General features: G+C 41.8%; 2 protein-coding genes across 3 annotated transcripts in view; one reads left to right on the top strand and one right to left on the bottom strand.

Moving 5' to 3' along the window:
- Positions 1-603: 603 nt before the first annotated feature.
- On the bottom strand, positions 604-14271 carry ZDHHC6 (zinc finger, DHHC-type containing 6). Of its 2 annotated transcripts, none has more exons than XM_006879933.1 (10): positions 13806-14271; positions 12334-12425; positions 10998-11157; positions 9323-9484; positions 7546-7599; positions 4464-4631; positions 3392-3433; positions 2355-2500; positions 2214-2260; positions 604-868 (listed from the first exon to the last, which is right to left on the bottom strand). In XM_006879933.1, the coding sequence occupies exons 1-10, from the start codon at positions 14070-14072 to the stop codon at positions 765-767; spliced, it is 1242 nt and encodes a 413-aa protein (XP_006879995.1). In that variant the 5' UTR covers positions 14073-14271; the 3' UTR covers positions 604-764. The 2 variants fall into 2 exon arrangements, with proteins under 2 accessions (XP_006879995.1, XP_006879996.1); XM_006879934.1 differs by having other exon boundaries at positions 686-868; positions 12334-12413.
- Positions 14272-15735: 1464 nt separating this feature from the next.
- The window catches only part of VTI1A (vesicle transport through interaction with t-SNAREs 1A), a 446001-nt gene continuing 442044 nt past the window's right edge, over positions 15736-19692 (top strand). Inside the window, exon 1 of the mRNA XM_006879932.1 lies at positions 15736-15888. Within this exon, the coding sequence (XP_006879994.1) occupies positions 15795-15888 (94 nt within the window). The 5' untranslated portion in view covers positions 15736-15794. The remainder of the gene's footprint in view (positions 15889-19692) is intronic.

Raw genomic sequence — 19692 nt, 5'->3', positions numbered from 1 at the left:
AAACTGTCAACTCTCTGGCTAGCAGTCAAGTGTTTAACTCTGCCACCAGGTGGTCCACTCAGTCAGCGGCTGTGTGCATGCAGACTCCCGATTCAAGTGTTTAACTCTGCCACCAGGTGGTCCACACCGTGAGGGGCTGTGTGTACGGAGACTCACCATTCGAGAGTTCACCAGTTTGGTTCACCAGTTTGTTGAACAGCAGTTTTTCTAAGAAGAACCAAGACAAAGCTTTCTTTGTGTCAGCAAAAAGAAAAATGCTTTATGTCCAAAACATGATTTATACAGAACACTTGTTGATCTTTATTTGACAAAATCGGCATTATTAAAAGACAGGTAACAAAATCTGAGCTTCTATTGAATCGGACAGCATAATTCTACAGTGTCTAGAATATTACAAAAGAAAAATCCACAGACTAAATAACAGCATCACATGCAGATGGCCCTGAAAAATCTACATCTGCAGGTGAGGCCCATAGTGTGCAGTGCGGAGGAGGGAAACCCTAGAGAAAACGCGACTGACTTTCTGGGGAGGTGCTTTCCCTTCTGTGGGGGAGGGAGTGGCGAGGAGTGGAGGGAGTCAAAGGCATACGCAGGATGGCTTCTCCATTGCAAGACGGTAACCAAGAGATTTAAGTCATGGCACGAGGGCACCTTTGAGGAAAAGAACACCTTACCCAGAGTAGGCTCATTGCATAATTCTTTAGTAATATGTACAATTTTCAAGTAATGGAGGGGCGTAAAGAATAATTTTCCTTCAGCAGTGGCTATCTGTTCTTCTTCTCACCCTCGGGGGCCGGGTTTGTGTCACCATCACAGGGGCACTTTTCCACACAGTTTCGAGGGAACCAGCCCCGTATTCTTGAAACACCTGAGGGAGAAAAACGAGATTTGGTTTAAGATAGTCAGATGGGCAACAGTGATGTCACTGAGGCCCAAGACCTGTTACTTTATGTGAATCATTTTAGAATTTTCTTTTTCCTTTTTAACGGACTATCCTAAACACGGTGGGGGGAAGGGGGAGAAGAGGAGGTGATATAGTTTTTAAATAATCTAAAAAAAATGGATACTTCTCAAATTCTAGTATCTGAAGGGTTTTACATGATTCAGGACGCTCCTCAAATGAAGACTCCACTGCCGTTACGCACTGCCAAGTCAGGACGCATCACTGACTCGAGAACAGGTTTCAGTACAGGAGGAGACTGCCCATCTTTCTCCTGCAGAGAAGCTGGTGGATTTGAATCACGTGCCCTGGGCCAACACAACTTACCACTAAGCAACCCGAGACATGGGGACTTACTAGTTATTCACTAACACGTGCGGAGTTTCTGGTACACCACTGCATATCAACCATCCCTAGGGAAACATCTCCCTGCAGCTTTTGTGATTATATTTTTTAGATGTTTTCTAACATCTAAACTTCTAGATCAAGGTTGCCGAAGCTACAATATGGGGTTGACTTATGATTAACCTGGTGTATTTTTTTTTTTTTAAAAAAGACTACCCTGGGTTAATTTTTACTTCCACGCTTAAATCAAAAGCAACGTTCCAGTCCTTTATTAGTTTTTATAGTCACTTAAGATGAAAACCCATGTCGAGGGGAGCGACCCAGCACAGCGGGTGAGCACACAGGCTCTGCGGTCAGGCTGCTTGGCTGCTTTTGTGGGTTTACCTGTTTTCAATGGGTGCCCTAGGGCAAGCTGTTCACCCTCTTTGCATTTCAGATCCCTCAGCAGTAAAATGCAAAGGGCAGCACCTATCTCTGAGGGCTGCTGGGGATTTTAATACCACGAGGAGAGCACTCAGACATCTGACACCGGGTCACTATGAACTATACGTAAGCCATCATTACAAAGTCCTGACAATTACAAATGCTGTGGGGATAGAGGAGCTCTGGTGGTTTGGTCCTATGGAGTCAAGCTGCCAACCCCAAAGGCATACTCTGTGCATCCACCCGCTGCTCCCGACAAGGATGGATGGACAGTCTCCTCCCACGTGATTTCCAACCTCTGAAAACCCTCAGGGGGGTGAGCAATGAGATTACAGAACAACCACAGGGAATACAGAAGTGAGGAGCTTTCCTTCCACTCCTTAATGACCTGCCCTTCTCTTCAGTTCCCTAATGCATTTGAACGTGACTGTCTACAAGAGGCTATTCGTAAACAATTCTGAAAAACTTTTTAATAAACTTGTCCTTTAAATATCCATTTCCATACCTTCTACAAAGGAATCATCAAGAATTTTGTCTCCGTACAACCAGTATCTGAAATATTTAAAAGATCGAGAGTTAGGGTTCTTTAGGCTAACTGCCAATATTGCCATTAAAGATGTTCAGGTTATCACATCACATGACTTACCGTAAGCCTCTTGTAGCTAAAATGAACTCCCCCTTCTGCAGCCTGATTCGAGGCTCTTCAGTGCAGGGGCTTGTGAAGAAGGTTTTGATTCCTTTATTCAAAGGACAGCAGGCCCCACTATAATCCTGAATTACTTTATAGCGAACCTGTTGTTAGTGACAAGAAGACCAACTTGAGCACTTACCCGTAATATCCGAGTTTTCAAGAACCCAGTGACAAGTCAACTACTTTTCTAGCTCCCCATCCACCCAATCCCCTTGTTGTTGTTGTTAAGTGCCGCTGAGTTGCAGGCGACTCATAGCAACCCTATGAAGGAGAGTCCTCAATGCCTGGGTGCCTTTCATCCTCTCTCCAGGTTCATAGGAGGCAAGCTATTATGGAAGTGGATGCCAATCCTCCTTCCAGTAGGTAATAATGATTCCTGTTTGCATGGTTTTTTCACCCTTCATTCCTACCACGTAGAGAAAGATTAAATTATAGAGCAGGGCTGCCCCACTGAACTTCCCACAAGGGTGAGCATGTTCTGAACCAGAGCCATCCAGTGCAGTCATCACCAGACGTTACATGGCTACTGAGAATTGGAAAGGTGGCTAATGCAACTAAGAATTGATGCTTTAACTTTATTTTATTAATTTAAGTTTACATAGCTCTCTGTGTCTGCTGGGCATGGTACTCTACAGCAGTTATCAAAGAAGAGTTTCATAGTAACGAGCTGTATTAAGGATAATTTTTTTAAAAAATTTACATTTTTTCCACCTTCATTGTTATACATTTTCTTCTTCCCTTCCCTCCCCAAGGATAATTTTTTGTTAGCAACAGAAACTGAATAAATTCTCCCTCAATCTCCAGTTAAAGCTATTCAAATGCAAACAAGTGATGTGAGTTAGGACATAGTCCAATAATTGTGAATTAAGGCATTAATAAAAGCCAACATTTGGATTCTATTCAAAGCCAAATAAAAAAACCCTACAGAGAAGTATCTCACTTATTCCTGATTTAAAAAAAGAAAAAGGTATCATTGTGAAAGAATAACTTACACTTCTCACTCTCTTGTCTGCTTTCTGTTTCAATTGTTCTATCTGTTTGGAAGATACAAAAGGGAAAAAATTAAGTCAATTATTTCACTGTTGAAAAAATAGCCTTCCCTCACCTACTATCAAAACTGACAAGAAAAAACTCCTGATTTTACAGCATTTCACGTTGTTGTTAACTTAGAGTAGACACAATTACTCCCACAGAAAGGAGGTGGATGTCTAAGAAACAGAGGCTGAAGGGGCTTTCTTCTCAGTATCCGCCCTCTATTATCTCATCTGTGTATAATCAGAGAGCTCCCACTGTAGCCCAGCACATGGAAGACATGCTCTCTGCCCTCATGCACCTTCTAGGCTGGTTGCTAAGGTGAAGACTCTGGGATTCAGATCAATCCTCAGAGAAACGGCAGGCCAACTGCAAACTCATCTTGACTAGCAGTCACAGTACAATTCACTTTTTTCCCCATTTATTCAGTAATTAATTAAAAAACAACAACAACACAGTACTGTATTAGATAAAGAAAAACAGCTACATCACATGGTCCCTGCTCTAGCACCTTCTAAAGTTGTGCGATAAAGATGACATGGAAATAGGAGCCTTCATGAGCTCCCACACTGTAACATATGATTAAGTGCCAAGTGCAGATGACTCAAGAGAGGAGGCTGTACTTGATGAAGAGGTGGGAGGTCACGTGATCCAGAATAAGCAGGGTGGGCATAGTCACGTGACAGGAAACCGTAAGACATTCACATGACACTGAGTAGTAAGTGCCACAAACCTGCCTGGTTGAAAAAGAGGATTCCTGTTGGAAAGTAAGCTGGAAGGTGGGTTGTTTAGGCCATATTTTTAAAAACTGTATTAAAGAATCAAGACTTTATCTCACAGGTATGGAACGTTAATCAGAGATGTAAATATAGGGAGGGATGTGATTTAAGGAATGGTTTAAGTTCTGAGATTGATGCTGTTATCTTTGAAATAATTTTTATTAAGTTATTTTAAAAAATCATCTAGACATGCTAAAAGGCATAGGGAAGGGAAAAAGGCACAATGGAAGGTGTGGCTGAAAAGAACACTCACGGTCAAGCTGTACTGCTGGCAGCCGTGTCGGACAGGCCACTCCAAGCCATCTCCTTCCGGGGCTCCCGACCACGTAAACACTTGGTTAAAGTTCTTCCATCTACTTCCCAAATCATAAGGAAAAACAAAGACTTCATCAAGCTGATAATATTGGATTCGATCTTTAGCCTGGGTAAGAGATAGAAGATGGTGAATATCTTTGTCTTACATGGCTTGAAGTAGTGTGTTACTAATAACCAGTCTCAAACTTGTGCCCTTCACAGAAAAGGCTTCCTCTTTGCTGTAATGTTTGTGCGCAAAGAAGAGATGGACCACTTTATCATAAAACGGGAAGGGCCTAAAACTGAACACCAATCTTGTATTTGATCATCCAGAAAATGTCTGACAGAGCCTGTCTAGGAAGAAACATTTAAAAAGTCTTATTAAGCAGATTCAATAGAAAGTGAAGGTTCAGTTTCAAGGGGTACATTCACATTCAAGAACTGTCCTGCTGGGTAGAAGTGACATATGGGAAACAGCCAGGAGACATGAAGGGCAGACTGTTTCATGCAAAATATTTTTTTTAAAGACTGTGGACGGTGTTTGGTGGAACTCCCAGTTGTAAAATAAGTTGGAAAGCAGGAGTGGCATCCAATTCCTAAACCACATGCCTCTGGAAACCCTATAAACTTGGAGAAACAAGGATAGCTATGGAAAGGCAGTAGGTCTTTTGTTTGTAGAGTCGCTATGAGTCGACCTCGACTCAATGGCAATCAACAATAATAGCAGACAGATAAGAAATATGTCATTATATGTGGTTTTAAAATCTTTAATCATCACACATGCGTAGAAAATCATTTACATATGCATTTATATGTACACACTCTACATAAATGTTCAGACTGCGTAAATTATATCCTATGCAATTAAATTGTTACTTAATTGACTTAAGGAAATAAATTGGCTTCACATTTCTTAAGTTCCACTGACACCTAGTGGTAAAAAGATAAATTATTTCTACTATAAAGCATACACTGGACAACCTAGTTAAAATCTATTCTATGTCTTCAATGTCTAATAACTTCTACAAATTTAATAAATCACTCATTCAAATCTTTAAGCTTTGCAACAGAATGTTAATTTAAAAATAACTTCTGGGTTATACACAGCATTTTATAAAAAGTCTTGCTCAGTGCCTAAACAAGTCAATCTAATGTCAGAATTCTATGCTAACAAGAAATGATATTTTGAAATATGTTATTATCAGGGGGTAATACCTTGGGGCAGTTTCCTGAAATTATTTATAAAGTGATATTACTTATTCCTGAAATGATCTGTCAAGCTGGAATGAATCTGATCGATTGTACAACCCTATCAACACCCAGATAGTAACGGTTACTTTCTTCTTCCTTCTCATAAAAAAAGCTCTGGAGTCTTCAAAATGGAGTATGAATCTCAGAGAACAGAGATCTAGGCTATTTATACAGAAAAATGATAAAGGGAAGAGTTGTTTACAAAAGTGACTTGAACTGGGTCTTTGCCTAAAATGAGCATTCAGTCAAACTGGGGGATTCTCAATACTAGATGGTAAGAAAGGACAGAGGAATACGGTGGAGACTAGGGGACGAGAAACAGAAATACTTGATTAGTCTAGGAAAGATCAGAGAAGAGCCCTTGAATAAATTTCACATAAACTAAGTCTTTACGGTCAAGAAAACAGGCAAAAAGGAAGACTCTTTAGGGTACAGGAAATGATGTGTGCAAAGATGCAGAAACTTGAAATGCATTATAAACATCGTGGGGAGCTCTGGCGGTGTAGACCATGGGGAGCTGCACTGCTAACCCAAAGGCTGTGTCTCCCCAGTGGTTCAAAGCTACCAGTGGCTCCACAGGAGAATGATGGGCAATCTCCTCCCATGATATCTGCAGCTCCAGAAACCGGCTATGAGCTGACTCTGTCTGGACAGCAATGCCTGTGCCCATATCGACAATGTGGAATGACTGGGTATCAAGTGTGGAGACTGTGAGGTCTGAAGCAGGCTGAACATAAGACTTACGCGAAGTCTACAGTGCAAATAAGTCGTCTAAGATACAACTACTGCTCTTTACCCATGCAAAGCAAGGAAGAGTGAAGAAAATGAAAGACTCAAGGAAATAATTAGTCCAAAAGCATTGTGACCACATGAACCACAGCCTCCCCCAGCAAGAGACCGGAAGAATCAAGCAGTGCCTGGCAGTCACTACCATCTGCTCTGACTGGGATCACAACGTGAGATTCCCAGACACACCAGGAGAAAAATGAGGAATAAAAGTTAAAACCATACGGAAGACTTAGTGGTCTGATAGAGACTGCTGGACTGTGGCCAGGCCCTCAGACAAACTTCAAATCTGAACTAACTCCCCCCGCATGATCACCTTCCGGTCACTCACTAGACAGGCCTACAAAGAGAACAGCAAGACCCATGAGGAATACACTTCTCAAAACAATCAATGTTACGAGGCCAGAAGGACAGCGTTTGCCAAAAAAAAAAGAAAGTTCAGAAGGCAGGAAGGGGCAGGAAAGATGGGTAAACAGAAGTGGAAAACCCAGGCAAGAAGCTACAAGAGTGGTGGTGTTTTGTTTTTTACTTTGAGGGAACTGCAACTTACGTCATAAAACAAAATGCGTGTAAACCGTTGACAAGCAAATGAATATAATGTGACAACTTTTACTCAATCGCAGTAAAATGTGTCAAAAAAACAAAGTAAGGCCAACTTTGCCAGAAGAGTACAGAGCTTTAAAGAAAAAGAAATGCTTAATCCTTAAATAAATAAAGCACTAAAAAAACGATGCTAGCTTCAAATGGGCCAACTTCTCCAGACTCAGAGATAATGGCCAGATGGCTGACCACGTGACGTAGAGGCTCTTCAGCAACTCAGACTGTAATGAGAAATATACTTCTGTAAGTTACGTTAAACTCAACTTAAGCAAAATGTGGCATGTAAACAACTTAAGGAAGTCAAATTTGAGAGCAAAGTTTTCACTCTGCAACATTTATCAGCTAATATGGTCCATTAATGAATCAATACTTTATGACTAAAAGAATAAATTCTTAAAATTTACCTTCTCTTCAATCCATGATTCAATAGACGTTTTGTTTCTGAGAATTATTTTCAACTGGAAATTAAATGAGAGAGAATAAAATTTCATGTGGCTTCAGTTCATTTAGAATCAGCTCCATTGCAGAATTAAGACATAACAGAGATGAAGAGACACCGGTTGGACGGAGCGATGCGGGGCACAGAGACGGTACATGACTCTGACCTGCAGCACCACAGGGCCTCTCCCTGAAGGTGATCACACCAACCACAACCCAACCGGAATCTGCTTGTTTAGTAAAATCGCCATTTCAGGTAATATTTCACATCTCAGATATTATTTCGGAGTGAGATTCTGACAGATCATAAAACAACTAGATAATCTCATTAGTAATTATGTGTATTTTGCTATTAAAGTCTCTTCTCACTATTTTTAATTCACCTTAAACGATGACTAACATATTACAAACCGCAGAGACTCATTAGAGGAATCTAGTCTAGGTATTTCCTATTTGCTGTAGAGCATAAAAGATATTGTTTTCATTTGATTTTGCAACTGTATAGATTAATTTATGTAGGCCCTTAGTTTATAGGATTTTTAGCTTATTTTTAATATAATTCCCAATTATAGGCCCAGGAGAAATGCTCTGAAATTGTTCACAGACTACTAGAAAATTATAAAGCCTACAACAACTAGCTTAGTTTATAATCAAGAATTCAAAAGGGGCTGGGTGAGTGAAAGGGCCCCGACACCCAGTATTCCCAATTATGGGAGTTCTTCATTTCCTTCAAGTCTGGCTGTGGGTTCACAGAGACAGCATGGCACAATGCAAATCACGGGACTGGGGAGTGCTCACCATATACATCCTGAGGGCTGAGCCCAATGCCCGGCCTACAGCACGCCTTCAGTGATGAATAATCGAAAAAATGGGTCGAAAGAAGTGCTTCTGTTCCGCACAGCACTTCACAGACATTTCTATAATAGGCGTTCTTGTGGCATAGTGCTTAAACGTTCAGCTACTAATAAAAAGAGTGGTGCTTCAACTCCACCTGCAGCAGCAGTGGAAAAGGACAGGGCTGTCTGCTTGTGTCAGGATTTACAGTCTTGGGAACCCGATGGAAGAGTTGACCTTGACCTACAGGGTTACTATACAAAGTCAGAATCTGGCTTTGATACCCTGTTTTAACTGTTTGTGTACACAAAAACTATGAGTTCTCAAAGAAGTGCCTCTTCATTTTCATTATTGTATCCTCAGGAAATAGAGTAATTCACCACAGTGGAGGCCCTAGAAAGCCCTCAAAAAGCCCAACAATAGGCTGGTTATGGAAATTAAATGCTCTGACACATACCAAGTGCCTCAAACAGTGTCTTACGTATCCGTACTCAGTAAATGTTAGCCACATATGACTATGTGTCACCTTGGGTAAGTCATTTAGGCACCTGGAGAATGAAACACTCATATTCAGAAAGGGAAACAATCAGGTCCTTTCCGGTCTTCTCTCAGGGTGTGTGTGTAGATCAAGAGAAACTACAAACATAAGAAAGCAGCTCTTGATTATAAAGCACTACACAATCCTACATTAACATTTTAAAGCGGAATAAAAATTAACTCGACATCCTGGGAAAGTTACTTCAATTATCTAACTAGCACTGAGAAGATCAAGGTCATTATGTAGATAGAATAAGCCAGTGTCCTTTCTACTTCATACTCAAAGCTTCAAAGTGGGTTTGTCTCCTTCTTGATACAATTTGCCTCAATAACTGGACAGTTTTTAGTGAGAGGTAACTGAAAGGAATTTACCTGGATGAAAAACAGCATCCCAACAGCGATGGTGGTTCCGATTGCTAATCCCAGAGCAAACAAGGTGGCAGCAAATGCAGCTAATCCAAACGGAACGATTGGAAGAGGATCCCTCCGGGCTGCACTCATGTCAATCTTCACCGTGTTCCAGCCAAAGGAGAGCTGCAAACAAAAGCAGAGCTGCGCTACTCTGCTGTGGGGGCGGCCCGACCAGCAGTGCATGAGACAGGCCTGGCCAGCAAGACACTGGCCACCTGCCACGGTGACCAAAGTGGGGCAATCACAGGGCTTTCCAGGTAATACCCTGGCCTATGCTCCTATCCATGTGCCATTTTAGTTCCTCCCAAAGGTTACTTTGTACTTTGTTGTTCTCTGAGTATCTGAGCAGGCAAAATGAAAACGCAGGAGCAACACTGGTCACTTGCTGAAATGGTAACTATGTCTCTTCTCCTCACTTTCTACGTCTTCAGCAATCTTCCACAGCAACAAATGTAGCCTCATTGTAACAGCATTGCTGTTACTTTCATTATGTCCCACAACCAGAGGTTAGAAGTGGTAAAACGAAGGCCAAGTGTGAACACTGGATGTCTACTGCATTGCTGGTACAATGCTTTTAAAATTGGTACTAATATTTGAAAACAGGAGATTTCATATAATAACCAAGATTTAGATTTTCCTTGAAAAATTGAAGACCACGCGTCATTGGGCTAATGAAGAACGCTGCACACCAACATTCGTTGTGTCTAATCTATTGTTTGCACCGGTGGTGTTGTCCAGTGTGTTGCACTCCTAACCAAAAGGCTGCAGTTCAAATCTACCTTTCTCCCCACCGCTCTAAAATCTGTCTCTATCCCTGAGATGGATGTTTTTAGATAATTAGAGATAATTATGTGTCTCTGATGGTCTAGTGGAAAGGAACTATACTGCTAATCCAAAGACACACAGTTCAAACCCACCAGCTGCTGTGCAGGAGTACAGCCTCTGAAAACCTGCTAGAAGGTCCGTTAAAATATGTTCTAATTCAATGACACATAACATTACTGCTGCTGTCCAGCGGGTTTTCAGGGACAGTAAATCACATGCAAAGAGATTATCCATCTTTCTCCCATGGAGCAGCTGGTAGATTCGAACCTTGTGTCTTTGGCATTGCAGCACAGTTTCAACAATTTTATTAGGTGTCAAATCACAGTGACTCTATGCCAATCAGATTCTTGCGTGATCCTGTATGATCCTCACAGTCTCTGTGGGGCCGAAGCCCACTGCTGGCGCCGCGGACTGTGTCAGCCCATCTCACTGAGGGCCATCCTCTCCTTCGCTGGCCCTCTGTTTGTACACACAACCACACACATACTAAGAGAATTCATTAACTTCAATTATCACATGTAACGGGAGGCTCCAAGCATATTGCAGAGGAGCCAATTTCTATTTACAAGGATTCATGTGTTTCAGGGTGGAGCTGGGCTCCAGCCAGTGAGAATCCAGAAGACATACTCTTTTTTCACTTTAAAGACCAAGTCGTAATGCTTTTCATGAAAGAACCCACAGAGAGGTAAAGCGAAGTTCTCTTTCCCCACCCAAATCAGAAGTCTTATTTCCCTAAGACCCCTCATAAACAATCTTGGTAACTACTATTTAACCTAGCATGAATATGTTCATAACAAATATTTCCACTTACCCGATTATACAGCTGCGTGTACATCGTCATAACAAAAATAAAAGCAGCATGAATACAACCGAGCGGGGCTAAAAGCAGAAACAGTGTAAACGATGCATGATTTTGGTAGCCACAACAGTTATTGATCCAAGGACAATGATGGTCCATCTTCATAACACATCTAACAAGAAAAATTTGTATCAGACAAGATGCAGAAAAGGTTTACGTTAAATAACTTTAATCTTCAAAAGATAAGCAAATAAGATAGTTTATCCATTAATCACAGAAGAAAGAAAAAAAAATCTCTAAAAAAAATTATCAACAGTGGCTCCCTTAAAGTTCTAAACAGCAGACATTAGGCTTTGAAAAAGCTTCTGGAGAAAAGATATCTGCAACAAGCAACCTTGTTTTAAGAAGTTTTGGGGCCCTTAGAGAAGTGAGAGGCTCCCTATAATGAGCTTGGTTTTCAGTTTTACTAGCTCTGAGACTCAGTGACTGAATTGGAAAATAATAGAGACTCAACAAAATTACTCCTAAACCCGCACTCCGGGTGATGAGGCCAAGTAAACAGAAGCTTGTAACATACCTTCCTTCCTGGTCCCACAGTTTCCTTTAGATGTGGAACCTCTGGGCGTAGCAAGCTACCTCAGGAATGTAACACGTGGTATAATAAGCAAACTTCTACTGTGTTTCCTTTCCTTACTGCTGCTAGATCATTGTCTGGCCTCAATGTAAACACTGTCTTTAATGGGTCCCTGAAATGTCAAAATTCTGAGCATGAAAGTCTGATGAATTAGTGCATGTAAGGGTTCATTAAAGGTTCTAGATTACTTCACATGTTTTTTAAATACAGATTCAAATTGTTTCATTAAGACAGGACACTTGTGGCAAACGGTAACCAGATTATTTAATTAAATTTATATTAAGATGCATGCCTATCAGACAAATAATGAGAAAACAGGTCACTTTTATGCTTCAAATTCAAAACAGTTCTGCAATCAACAAACCAACACAATCAATCCTGATATAAATAAAACAGGAAAACAAAATCTGATAATGTTAACTTCTTACCCTATTCTTGATGGTAAGGCAAAATAAAGCTGTAATTTTTTTTTTTTATTAATTCCTTTTGGATAACAAAGAGATGAGGATGAGATTTATTTAACATTTGGATTCTTAATTTAAGTATAAAATGGAAATTATAGACATTTAGGGTTTTGACCATTACAAGAGTTGCCACATTGCTGACTTGCTATGTGCATACAATAAACTAAGACTGAAGTAGCACAAAGAACAAAGTAACTAATCACGCTGGTCACTCTGCAAAGAAGAGCAAAGACAGACAGGTGCCACCTACCTGTTGCACTTTCTGCAGTGATGCGAACGAGGTGCCTTGTATGCTTGGCAGACTTTACAATACTGGAGGTACATACTATCCTGAGAATTGTCCTTGGTAGTAAAATATAAACAAAAAAATATATCAGCTATCTAATTCTAAGTAGTAACAAGTCAGGTCTTACAAAGAAGTACTTTCCGGTGTTAATGAGTCTAGTTATTTTACTTACACTAAATCTTAGTAGAATGGGAACAATTCAGAAAAAGTTAGCTGACAGCATGGCAGGTATTTCAGAGTAAGTATCTGTACATTTGAATCGACACTTTTTCTGAAATATGTCCCCTTTTTAACTTTACCACTACCTCCCTTCTCTTGGATCATTTTAATTACTTCCTATCCAATATTTTTTTTTACTGTAGTTCTTACTTCAAACCATCTATTATCAGAAAAATATTCATAGAATATGATTCTGATTATGTCAGATGTGTACATGGTGCTGCCCATAATGTCTTCCTTTGAGTCATGTCAATCCTACATAATCTAGGCTGTTGAAGTCTGTGAATGTGTCCTACTATCATTCTCTTTCCTATAGCCTATGGAAATTTCCACTCCTCTCTCAGGTTTCCAGCTGAAAAAGATCAAACTCTTCCTCACTTCAAAGGTACCTAACACACTCTCTTTTCCAGCTCTGAACAATCCTTTTCTTTGTTCTCCTATATTACTTTTCAGTATGAATTCTCTTACTCATCTCTGTATTCACTTTGAAGAGTCCAATGCACATATGATATGCCAGTGTTTCCCAGACTTTAAAAATCTTTAATAATTTTCAAATTTTAATAATTTCCCTTTTTGGCTCTCTGAGCATCACTATGGCCGTCAGCAATAGCAAGCACCTTACACAGGTAGCAAAAGAGGAGTCAAAAAGAAAGTGATTGATCCATTTTCTAAGAAAGCCTGGTATGATGTATAGGCACCAAAGATAAATATTATAGGCACCCACTATGTTCAATATAAGAAATATTGGGAAGACACTAGTCTCAAGAACTCAAGGAACCAAGACTGCATCTCATGGATGGACTCAAGGATCGTGTTTTTGAAGTGTGCTGGGCTGATTTACAAAACGATGAGGATTCATTTAAGAAAGTCAAGCTAATTACTGAAGATGTTCGAGGCAAAAACTGCTTCTTCATCAACTTCCATGGGATGCAACTTATGTGTGACAAAACGTGCTCTATGATCAAAAAATGGCAGACCCTATCTGAAGCTCTGAAAAACCCACCAGAGAGTCAGCTTTGGGGCGATTTCAACTCCAATGAACACAACAATGACAGCATGATCATAAATGGAAAGTGTTGGCTATTGAGAGTTGACAAGGGAGAATAGGAACAATATTCTAATTTCAGGCTGTCGGAAGCTACTGGATAGCAGAGAAGGCAACAACTAAGTATATGATTATCACTGGAGCTCATGAGTGTAAAAGGTATTTTTCTTACCGGTTTCCATCCCAGAGGGACAAAGCCAGGCCCCACAAACATGGCGTTGAAGTAATTATAAAGAATCATGATTGTCCAATTAATCAACATGATGAAATTCACACTTCCTCCAGTGGTATGTAAGGGCCAATACCACAAGACAGAGTCAATCATGGCCATCACAGAACATATTGCTATAACACCAAGGGCTATGATGGGACCCCAGTGACAGAGTCTCTTTAATTCTTGGAGATTTTCAAACTTGATTATCGAGCAGAATGTGCCCATTTTGGCGTGGAAGGATGCCTTCCTCTTTTTAAAGAATGACAGATTTTCTTTTTCTGTGCATGCATTTCCACATGCCACACGTCCACATGTCTTCCTCGACTGTCATACTTTCAAGGATGTTAACAAAGAGTATGTCATCTTCACTGTTCAACATCCAGCGCTCTTTATCTTAAACCACTGGCTTGATTTGAAACTCAACCTAAAAAAAAAGCCAAAATCGGAAATGTCAGTGAAAAAATGTTTTATTAACTTGTGAATTCCAATAATTACCTAAACAGTACAGTCTTACAAGTGTTCTCTGTTACACAGTCTGAGTATCTTGGAAGATGTCCAAAAGAATTTTCACTGATATCCAGGATAGAGTTAAAAGCTAAAGTGCAAAATGATGAATGTAGTAAATACAATCTTAGGGTTTTTTTTGGGTTTTTTTTTTTTTATTCCTTTATTCCTACTTTGTCAGGGAACTGTGTTTATCTTTCCACTGTATCAGAATAGTTCAAGGTTAGAGCGGGGATGGATGAAGATAAGGATGATGTAATCCAGGCTCGCTGTTTAGAGACTAGAAACCCAAGTGGTTGGATTTCCTCTCCAGTACGAACCGCTTTCCCTCCCCCAAATTGTTGCAATTAAGTCTAATTAAAAGCCAGACACCAGCCCGCGGTCGATGCCTTTTGCCTCCTGTTACCCTTAAAACCTAAGAGTGGGGCGTGTAAAGATGTGTGAACTCATGAATGAGCGAGCGAGTAAAGAGGAAGGCACATGAATGAGAAAGTGCCTGCAGGAGCGAGGCAACAGGAAGCAAGCAGGGAGCGCTGGGGAGACTGGAGAAAGGCTCTTTTCTGAGCGGACAGGAGCGAGTCCGAGGGAGATCTGGGCACAGATGGGGCAGCAGAGATGCCCCAGCACCAAATGCCTCCCCTTGTGCCTCGGTTTCCCGCGCACCGCAGGGAGCGCGGAGTTCAGAAAGCCCCATGTGGACAGGAACATGCCGGTTAAGTGAAGGGGGATCACACTCTGGAGATTCCTCCGGACCTGACCCCCTACACCATGGCTGCACCCCCAGCCGGGACTCCCACCTCGATCGCGTCCCCGGTGCCCGCTCCTCGGCCATCGCATTTCCGGGGTGGCCTGGGCTCACCCGGAACAGATTCTCTTCGCTCCGGAGCACTTGGCCGTGGGTCCCTCGGTCCCGGACGAGCAGAAAGCCAACCCTGATGGCTACGGGCTGAAGTCCGGCACCTGCTCCACCCCGGGCGTCCTCCGCCCGCGCAGGACACTCTCCCGCTCGGGCCCGGCGCGCAGCCGCGGCCACAGCCACTTCCGGGAGGTTCGCCCTTTTAAACGTCCCCCACGGAAGCAAGCTGCTGTGACCTGTAGCTTGGGAACCTGGACCGCCTCCCAGAACGGGGCAAAATACTTTCTGTGAGCCCTAGAAACACGCAGATTTTCTTTGGCTTAAAGAGTAACAAAGCAAAGAGGTTTATTTTCTTTTCTGATTGCTTAACTCCGAAGTCTCAGCGGAAAAGAAAAAACTCCCCTTGCTGAGTTCCGGAGGACCTCAATTGCAACGGACAACCAGGAAGACGCTGGCCTGGGAGCTGTCCCCGGTTCTCCCCTGCTCTTGAAGGCGATCCTGGGGTCTCTCTACCTGTCTGTCCTCTGCCCCCTGCGGTTTCTGGCCCGACCTTGGCTTCGGCCCGGGCCTGTCTTTCTGGAGCTGCCATGTCGTCCGATTTCGAAGGCTATGAGCAGGACTTCGGGGTGCTCACTGCAGAGATCACCAACAAGATTGCGAGGGTCCCTCGACTCCCACCTGGTGAGAGAACCTTGCCCGGGACCAGCTCAGGGAGCGGGTGCGGGGCGGTAGAACGCAGTCTGGATCAAAGCATCTCTGAGGTCAGGCTCGAGGCTGGAATGAGGAGGTGTTGGGGTTCCCAGGAGAGATGGCACTTGACCTGGTTGAGGGCAAAGAATCACAGGTGGGTTGTGGCGGGAGTGACAAGCCACTGGGCACAAATCCCCACACATCCGCCTTGCACCTTGAATCATCTTGGCCACGTTTCTATAACGCCTGGATTTCCCACCTTGTAATCGTTAGAGGTGTGAGTATTCAGAGAATGAGTAAAAGTACTTAATCACAGGCATGCAGTCTACAGTAGTATTAGTAAGAGTACTGCTACCAGTAGTGTCAGCACTACTTGCAGCGGAATGAAGAGCCAAAGTGCCTCCATTGCGCCTGTCACTTAGACGTAAGACTTGGGCAAGTTTTAAAAAAATCTTCTTAAGTTTCCTTGTTGGTTAAATGGAATGATCCTACCTCTCTAAAGGGCCATTGTGAAGATTAAATAGTGGAACTGGAAAGTCCTGAGTTATGTAAGTGAATTTTTCATGCCCTACCACTGTCTCATTCGCCATGTTTCTTAGGTGGTCTAAAATCCATTTTTATGTGAAACTTGGTACAAGTTTTTCTCATCTTAAAAATTCCACACCTCCCATCCATCCGGAAGATTTTGTCTGCCTTTTTTTTTTTTTTTTAGCTCATCTTTTCATGCTGGAGTGTCATCAACCATAGGAAAGTAGGAGCTGGTTTCCCTGACATTTACTTAAAAGGGAATCAGGACATGTTTGACTACATGACTGTAAATATGGGAGTTGGGGATTTTGTTTCTTTGTAAGACATTGTTTCATTTTTCTACTACCGGTTTCATTTAGTTACAGGTAATACTTGTTACTTTTTTGGCTTTCTTTTATTATGGAAATTCACCACAGCTGCTCTGAAGGAAAAAGTTGGGCTGTTTCCTCCTGTGCTATTTACAACTTCTTAATACCCATCCATGGGGTCAGCTCTGAGTTTTGAAGTTTTGTTGTGTTCTTTTTTTTTTTTGTTTAAGTTTTGACTGCTAATGTGGCCTTCCTTAGCTCTAGAATGTGAAGTGTCGAGGAGGTGCTTATTGATCTGTGAAAGGACCTAAGAGATCAGTAGCAGCTGGCATAGTCCTTAGGGAGTCCCACTACTAACCCAAAGGCCATATGATCACTCCGTTTCAACTCCATGGCAATTAAAGCAGCTCCTTGGGAGGAAAAAGCTGATGCTCTGCTCCCATAAAAATTGCAGCTTTAGTGAGTAAGCCCCGTGTGACAGTTTGAGTCCATCATGTTGGCTCTCAGTGAGCTGGAATTGATGTATGAATTGATAGGAGATCTCACTTTCCCCACTATTTAATCAAGGCATTGCTCCCAACAGTAATTTATTTCTGATTTAAGTTGTCATTTCTTACCTTCTCCCCACGTTCCCCAAAGCTTGTGTGTTTATAAATAATTTCTTCCTTTATATCTTTGTTTTCTTCTCCCCACCTGTTTTCTGTTAATAGGGCCCTTTGCTTGAAGCCAGAATCTCTGAATTTACACCCCACTCATCTCCTGAAGTCCCAGTTAGATCTGGAGGAGGTGGATGATGTCTTAAAGAGGTTTAAGAGTCCAAGTGAGGGGGGACCCAGAGGAGAGAACCAAGGTAGCATGTACCGCTGAGCTCTGCTGCTTCAGAGGCTTCTGTGCAGAAAGTTGCTGATGGCCTCATCACTTCCTGATACATCATCACCTCGCAGCCTGGCCTTTCTTGGATCCTGCCTTTCTTCACTGCCCAAGATCATCTTGATTTGTTTTGTTACTGTTGTTGGAGGGTGCTTCCTTTGAACTTGAGTTCCAGAGCTTCAGAATATCAAAATTTGTGGTGTCAGTTTAATTTTTGTTCATTCACTGGAAACATTTTTGTTTGCACTAATAACATATGTATCGGAGAAGTTGGTTTATAAAGAAACAAAGTCATCTTTGGGTGTAAGGTCTCCAAACTGTTTCCAAGAAGGCAGATTTTGTTGCAGTTGAGTTTTGCTTGCCTGTATATTTTGATGTAACAATTATGAACAAATAAAGGGAAACTTGGAATTAAGGTCATAAAAAGTAAAGCCATATGTCTCATCTGTTCTATAAATAGGCCCAAGAGAACAGACAAATTAGAATTGAAAAGAGGCTATATTGCTGTCACTGGCACATTGCTTTTTCAAATCGATAATTGTTTAAATGCAGTAATTCCCAAGTAGAGACTTCTACCCAATATTTTTTTTGTGTGTGTTTTTGTTTTAATTTTATTATTTTTGTGTGCATGTACCATCAAATCAGATCTGACTGGTACAGGAGGAGATTGCCCCTCCTTCCCCGGTAGAGCATCTGGTGGATTCGAACCGTGCACCTCTGGGATTGTAGTTGCAGCTTCTTGCCACTAGGCCACCAGAGCTCCCCTCTACCCAATATTTTAAAATTTGTTTCTAAGTGATCAATACAAAACAAAGATTAAAAATATATGCGTAGTTATGCATTTCCCCTGTATATGTGGACTTAAAGGCATTAATAATTTACAACCATGATAAAAACAATATAATTAAAAGTCCAAGTTTCCTCTCCTATCCAAAAATAAAGTATGCCTATGAAAACCTTTCCTAAGCTGAAATGGCATAAATTGAAGGAGGAGTTGCCATAATTCTTATGGAACAACTGTTGAACATTCCTAGACCCCAAATAGCCAGCAAATAATACCAAATAACATATGAAGACTAGAATAACACGTATAGTGTTCACAAATAAGATGGCTTGAAGCTGAGTTGCGGAGCGTAGTTCCTGGGAAGGGGAAGGGATTTGGTGACAATGCAGGGAGTGTATTGCCTCTTAACCTGCTCACTGCAAAACAGATGCTCAATGGTAGCTTTGCATTTTGTCAAAGCAATTCTTTGATTTTTTTTCAACTCATCAAAATGGATACTAATGTAGGTCTTTTGTAAAAGTGAAGTGATGTTGGCGAACTTTGACAAGGCGGCAGCACTGTAATGATAATCACTGCCCTGACTTCATTAAAGATGCTGATACTCTGCTGAAATGGACCCGCTGGAGGTGGGCTATAATTTTCTCGAGTGAAGAAGATGAAAAGTTGGAGCTGTCTTTTTAGCCAAAGCAGTTCATTGTTCATATTTTAATGCTTGAAGTGGATTGTTAGGTGCCAGCCGTCACAGTGTACCCACTGCTCACAGCAATCCTAACAGTAGATTGGAACCACACTCCATCCTGCAGCACCCTCACAGTCTCCGCCACGCCCATGCCCGTTGGGTTAATCCAGGACCCTCTTCCTTTCTTTTGCTGACCCACTTCCTTCCCTGATATGACTTTTTAAGGACTGGCCTTCCTGTCAGCATTCTAAAGCATGTTTCACCATCCTTGCCTCCAATAATGGAGGTTTCATTACCTCAAGCCGACTTCCTAAGGCTCTTTTGTGGTGGTTGTACTTTCTCCAAGACAGATTTGCTTATAATGGAGATGGTGGTTGTTGAGTACCGTCAAGTCAGAACCGACCCATAGCTGACCCTCCAGTGAGTTTTCAGAGGCAGTTAATCACATGGGAGGAGATTGCCTGACTTCCATGAAGCAGCTGGTAGATTTGAACACTGTACATTGGGAACTGCAGCACAGCTTCTTACCAGTAGGCCACCAAAGCCGCCAAAGCTGGGGTAGGATTGGTTAAAATTAATTTCACTCCCTGTTTACATGTGCAGTTTATTAATGTGCTATTTCCAAA

This window comes from Elephantulus edwardii, unplaced genomic scaffold, assembly GCF_000299155.1.
Source record: "Elephantulus edwardii isolate Elephantulus edwardi_28Jun2011 unplaced genomic scaffold, EleEdw1.0 scaffold00006, whole genome shotgun sequence".
Lineage (NCBI taxonomy): Eukaryota > Metazoa > Chordata > Mammalia > Macroscelidea > Macroscelididae > Elephantulus > Elephantulus edwardii.
Note: the sequence above shows the minus strand (reverse complement) of the source record. Positions and strands in the feature narration are given on the sequence as shown.

Coding starts and splice junctions, on each gene's coding strand:
- ZDHHC6 (XM_006879933.1), bottom strand. CDS start 14,072: ATGGGCACATTCTGCTCGATAATCAAGTTTGAAAATCTCCAAGAATTA. Junction 9,485..10,997: donor ACACGCAGCTGTATAATCGG/GTAAGTGGAAAT, acceptor TTTTGTTTGCAG/CTCTCCTTTGGCTGGAACAC. Junction 2,501..3,391: donor CAGACAAGAGAGTGAGAAGT/GTAAGTTATTCT, acceptor CACTAACAACAG/GTTCGCTATAAAGTAATTCA.